Raw genomic sequence first — 6,000 nt, forward strand, 5'->3', positions numbered from 1 at the left:
TTAATTCAAACAAAAACTACCATGATGAGCATTCAATATCGTAATATGAATTGTTTGGTGACAAACTTGACACATGCTAATCATCTCATTCTCATCCAAACCCATGCATCTTGGTTAATAATCTTTAAAAAAAGACACAAGATCATATCAATTCTCAGAGTCTCAAACATCAAATGACAAATATCAATCATAAAAGACGGGAATTAATGTTGTCCTTATTATGGGAGTCTCCCACCTCGACTCCCACCTCGATGTGAGTAATGCCCTCAACAAATGCTTTGTGCTCTACTGGTTCGATTCGTTCGAAGTCCTACTTCTCCTCTGTCTTCTTCCTTCTAATGAGAGGTATTTCAAAGGCTTCTTGTAATGTAGAATGGAAATGAGGTCTTTTGAAAGAAAGTCATATTTTCTTTTATACAAAAGTTAATTTGGATAAATCGCATAAATCGTATGAGTCGTACGATTTACTATCGAATCGTAAGATTCATACAAATTAAGATTCAATCATGGGATTCAAATCGTTTTGCCTAAGAATCATAAATCGAACCGTAAATCGTAAGATTTTCAAAACAATGTTTAGGGTTAAAAGCTTTTCTCTCCCTAATCACTCACAGAATCTGGAATTGTTTTTAAATTCATGTGGGTGGGCAGGGGTGTAAGGGACCAAGTTCTCTTAACTATTCTCTTGTTCTCCCGGTACTGCCTAGAATTACCAACTATTGTGAAGTGGCTGGTCGTGCTGTTAGTCGAACTTTATTTGATATTAATACTTATCCTTGTCATTTGGTCATGCATAGTATATTAGCAGTATTTAGTAGGTTTATTCCATTCTATATTTGTTTACTTTGAGCACATCCTGAGGCTTAGTCAATTCTATATTGGTTGGTTATTATTGTGCCATTGCTGGAATAACCTGTCTCAGGACTTGGACATCTCCCATGGGTCTGTATTATATGATGTCGATGAACAAACTGTTCGCAGTCTTAATGGCTGTAGGGTTGCGGATCAAATTCTTCGACTTGTTCCAAATGTAGAGGTGAACATTATAAATGATTTTTTGTGGATTATGTTTTAGTTCGTGGATATTTTCTGTTTCATGTCTGGACTTTTTTCTGTAATTTGTAGCATTTCCACACGACACTCAGGTGCTTAAAATTTTGGGCTAAAAGGCGCGGCGTTTATTCAAATGTAAGTTATTTTTATGAGGCTCATTTCACTTGACCATTTGAACTGCGATCTTAGATTGACTTTCATTTTTCCAGGTGACTGGATTTCTCGGTGGTGTGAATTGGGCTCTCTTAGTTGCTCGTATATGCCAACTTTATCCTAATGCGGTCCCCAGTATGCTAGTTTCTCGATTCTTCAGAGTTTATACCCAGTGGCGCTGGCCAAATCCTGTTATGCTATGTTCAATAGAGGAGGATGAACTTGGTTTTCCCATATGGGACCCTCGTAAGCATCCGCGGGACCGAACCCATCATATGCCAATCATCACACCGGCATATCCGTGCATGAATTCTAGCTACAATGTCTCAACAAGTACGCTTCGTGTTATGATGGAGCAATTTCAGAATGGTAACAAGATATGCGAGGTAAGAATATAATGAGCTTGCTGCATTCAAGAAATTCTATGGTTACTTAGGTCTTTTTCTCTCGTGTTTCTTGGCATCCAGGAAATTGAGCTGAATAAGGCACAGTGGAGCGCACTATTTGAGCCATACCATTTCTTTGAGACATATAAGAATTATCTGCAGGTTGACATTGTAGCAGCCGATGCTGATGATTTGCTTACTTGGAAGGGTTGGGTGGAATCCAGGTTGAGGCAGCTGACTTTGAAGGTAACTTTTCTATGTTTTTTTTTTTTTTTGAAATGAGACTTTTCTATGCCTAGGTTTTCTTCAGACTATGATATTGCTAAAGAATTCCATACCTGCTGGAACCTATGCTTTTTCTTCTTCTTTGGATTGAATGGATCGATGCTTTTGTATCTAGGCTTAGGTATTTTTTTGGTATAATCTAGACTTGGGTACACTCGAAAATTAAGCTTAAACCATCTGTCACAGTTGTTCCATTGAAGTAGAAGCAAAAATTTAATGTACTTTCTCTTCTCATAAGTAGCCTTCATTTTTCTGAACTTCACAGATAGAGCGAGACACATTTGGGATGTTGCAGTGCCATCCATATCCCAGTGAGTATGTAGACAGTTCGAAACAGTGTTCGCATTGTGCTTTCTTCATGGGTTTGCAGAGGAAGGAAGGGGTTAGAATCCAAGAAGGCCAACAATTTGATATTCGTGGAACAGTGGATGAGTTCAGGCATTCAGTGAGCATGTACATGTGTTGGAAACCTGGCATGGAGATATATGTTTCACACGTTCGTAGGAAGCAGATTCCTTCCTATGTGTTCCCAGTTGGGTACAAGCGTCCTCGGCCTTCGAGGTTCTCAACCCAGCAGCCTGAAAAGGCTTGTGGAGAGGATAATTTGAAGAAAGATAAACCAGAGAAACGAACTTCCATTAGCCCAAATAGGGAGAAGTCACCTTTTCTCCCAGCGGGCAACAAAGAGAATGAGGCTGATGTATCAGTGGAGCAACGGTTCAAGAGAAAGAAAGATGCCGATGAGGACACTTTGAAACCAGATAGATCTGAGAAACGGGCCTCCATCAGTCCAAATAAGCAGATATCTCTTTCTCCGTCTGAAGCTAGTAGTAGCAGCAGGTCAGACATGTGTCAGGAGAGTAAAATGGAGAACTTGGCGATGGGTAACTCTGTGACTTCTGAGGCTGGATCGCTAGAAAGACGACCTGAGTTGAAGCCAGAGATGGGATCATTTGGTGCTGAGAATTCTGAATCTGGACTTGGAATTGGTATCGGCACATTGGATTTTGCATGTGAGAGTGATGTTCGTGAGGGCAATGCAGATGTGGTTTTTGAGAATGGGAGCTTAAACGGAAGCGAGGGATTTCAACCTGCCTTTCCAGAAGAATTAGAGGTCTTGCATCTGCTCATTGTTTTTCTTTTACTACATCTTTGGACACCTAGAAACACTTCTCATATAATCTCTTATATGCATTTTTCTTAAGTTAGATATGATTATTCGCAAAGATGGCTATAGTAGTTTAAAAAATGATATAGATGGCTTCCAAAGAGGGCCCTAATAGGCTAAGATCCATTTGCAAATAGAGGTGCTGCACTGAAGGGCACCCCCATTGGATGATCTCTCAAAATTGCATTTATTATTCATTTATTTTATATTTTTTGTGCCACTATAAACGCACTTTGGTGAGATTGTGCAATTGAGATTTGAGGCGCACTTGTTGCTGGTTTTTGCAAGGGCACCCTTCAGTTTATCATTCCTCTTGCAAATTAGATTAAATTAAAATAATCTTAATTGCAAATAAGAAATAATTCTGGGGGGCATCCGAAGAGGCTGGAAGCCTCCAAAATTAGTTCTTATTTCCAAATACGAATATTTTAGTTAAATCTTTTTTTATGGTAAATGGGGCATTAAGGATTTTGAGGGGCATCCAAAGAAGGCTGGATGCCTCCAAAATTAATTCTTATTTCCAAATACGAATATTTAGTTAAATCTTTTTTTTTTTTGGTAAACGGGGCAATAAGGATCGCTTTGAAAGCCATTAAATGATATCATTTCTCATCATATTATGTCCCTTATTTGCAAATAAACCATATTTAACTTTAAAACCATTTCCATTTAAGATTATATGGAAATAATTTTAGAGGTATCTAATTTGTTTCTTATTTGCGAGTAAGATTATTTTAACTTTTTATTCTTATTTGTAAATGGGACATTAAGGCCTCTTTGAAACCATTCAAATAAATAAATAAATAAATAAACAAGGCCCCTTAGCCATTAGCTATATCATTTATAAAACTATTATAATAATTATTTGCTAATACTCATATCTAAATTAAAAACCAATATGCGTATAAGGGCTTCTTTGGATACCTCTATTTTATTTTATTTTCTTACAACCTCGTTTGCGTATACTGTTAGTTGCATATAATGGTTGTGAATAGACTGCTATTTGCAAATTATGGTTGGAAGTCTAGCCTTGCCCCACTTCCAAGTAAGATTGACTTAAAAATAACCTTTTATACAAATAAGGGCCAATTTTGTTGGCATTCAAAGAGATCTCTACTCAAAGTTATAGTAAGTTCAAAAACCATAATTTGCGTATGGGCCTTCATATTTTGTCATTTTACCTGCTTTTGACTTGTGAAGCCTACTGTTGCCATTGGAATGGTCTTGAAAGCTCATGGTGGTGGAGTCAACTCTGAAACTGTTCAGAAACCGGTGATAAGGCATGTATTTCCAAACCCTAAATTTAACTCTAGAAATCAATCATTATACTGTATTTTATCCTTTGAGCACCGCTTCATTAACCCACAGGTGCAAATTTCTTGGCTACGCCCATTCCTGCCAGTGGGATGGGTGGTACCTTGAACACACAAAGGGGGTTGGTGTGCCCCATTTAATGTCAAGGTGGCTCTCCCACCAATATAGAGTGTGGTGGACAACCTCCCCTGGAAGATCAAACTTTTTCCCATTATCTTTATACTGTCATATTTGGTGTTTTTTGTGCCCTTGATTTATCGCAGGTTGAGTCTTACAACAACAGCGTGAGAGGGATTCAGCTGTTTTGGGCCAAAGAAAAAATTGGAGGACTTGCACAGAGAAGAGTGAAGGAAAGCCACCTGCCCCAGCCCTTTTGGAGGGGGTAAGTTTCGGTTAACTGCTGGCTTTCGATTTCTAGACTCTGTGTGTGTGTGTGTGTGTGTGTGTGTGTGTGTGTGTGTGTGTGTGTTGAACGTGTCTGAGTGTGTTACCATGTCGAGGGGGACCGGGTTGTGATAGTGACATCAATCCGGAGAAGCACCACCAGGTTACCATGTCGAGGGGGATCGGGTTGTGATAGTGACATCAATCCGGAGAAGCACCACCAGGTTTCTGGATTTTTGTACCGTACTAGTTGTGTATTATGCTGCGCTGCAAAAGCTTGTGGTAATCTGAGGGCCTTGGCAAAGAGCGGAGGAGAGATGTCTGGTGCCCCCTTGAATTTTGCAGCAACTTCACTTACCTCTGTTGTTAATCCGTTCTTTGGGGTGGACCATGTTGTCTGTAAAACATATATGGGTAGTTGGGAGCTAAGATTTTAGGGTTTATAGTTTGGGTGGGGAGTGACTGTCTGACTGATCTATTTATTTTTATTTCTCCTTGCTCTCTCTTGAACCATAACCATTGTATACTTGGTTTATTGTAATGCATACAAGATTCTTTACTCTCCCACTTCTCCTATGGATTTATTCATGGAGTGTTATTTCTTGCTGGTTGTGGCTGTTAATCACCTTCAGCATCTCACTGTCTGATTATTGGATGAACTTTGAACTCTGCCTATCGGAAAGAGAGTGAAAACTTTGGAGGTTTTGATTCACTTTAAACTAAACTTAGACAGTAATTCTTCGTGTAACCCAGTTCTTGTTGAAACATAAGCACTGACAAGCGCTGACCATCTTTAATGGGAGCAGCATGATCAAAGATTGGGCTTCACATGCGTACTAAACCTAATGTTACAGACAACAATTCATGCCTTTGTCAAAATTATTTTCTTGTTTGCATGCAGCATTTGTGGTACTTGAAGAAATCTTGTAAAATTTGTAGCAATATTTTAGTTTCTCTTAAAATTTGATGTAAATCTTGTAAATAGGTTGCCTCTCTTGTGAAAACGAAATCTCGGTGGAATCATGTAAATTTCCAATTTATTGTGGATTTTGTTTCGGTTCTGGCCAGACCGACATTTCAGTCGAAAAGCATGTTTCGGCCCACGTATTTCGGCTTGCTTTTCCAAAATTTTGGCCATGTGACCTTTAAAAAAAAAAAAATTTTTTTGGCCATGTTTCTGTTTTAGTGTGGATTTTGTTTCGGTTCTGGCCGAAACCAACACTTCTTCCGCGTAGGTCACCTTTACCACACTTCTCC

General features: G+C 38.9%; 1 protein-coding gene across 4 annotated transcripts in view; it reads left to right on the forward strand.

Annotated features, from left to right (window-relative positions):
• Positions 1–5,302, forward strand: part of LOC143852044 (nuclear poly(A) polymerase 4-like) — a 31,217-nt gene extending 25,915 nt beyond the window's left edge. The window contains exons 6-13 of one of the 4 annotated variants that reach the window (XR_013236646.1): positions 923–1,036; positions 1,126–1,188; positions 1,263–1,592; positions 1,674–1,838; positions 2,143–2,991; positions 4,246–4,325; positions 4,623–4,741; positions 4,907–5,302. Coding sequence is in view for 2 of the 4 variants with exons in the window: in XM_077361552.1 (XP_077217667.1) it covers positions 923–1,036; positions 1,126–1,188; positions 1,263–1,592; positions 1,674–1,838; positions 2,143–2,991; positions 4,246–4,467 (1,743 nt within the window). In the remaining 2 variants the exon portion in view is untranslated. Of the gene's footprint in view, positions 1–922; positions 1,037–1,125; positions 1,189–1,262; positions 1,593–1,673; positions 1,839–2,142; positions 2,992–4,245 lie in introns of all 4 variants that reach the window. The other 3 variants (XR_013236639.1, XM_077361559.1, XM_077361552.1) reach the window with 3 other exon arrangements.
• Positions 5,303–6,000: the final 698 nt, after the last annotated feature.

The sequence above is a fragment of the Tasmannia lanceolata genome, unplaced genomic scaffold (genome assembly GCF_043159265.1).
Source record: "Tasmannia lanceolata isolate RefF3 unplaced genomic scaffold, GAP_Taslan_0.1 ptg000003l, whole genome shotgun sequence".
Taxonomy (NCBI): Eukaryota; Viridiplantae; Streptophyta; class Magnoliopsida; order Canellales; family Winteraceae; genus Tasmannia; species Tasmannia lanceolata.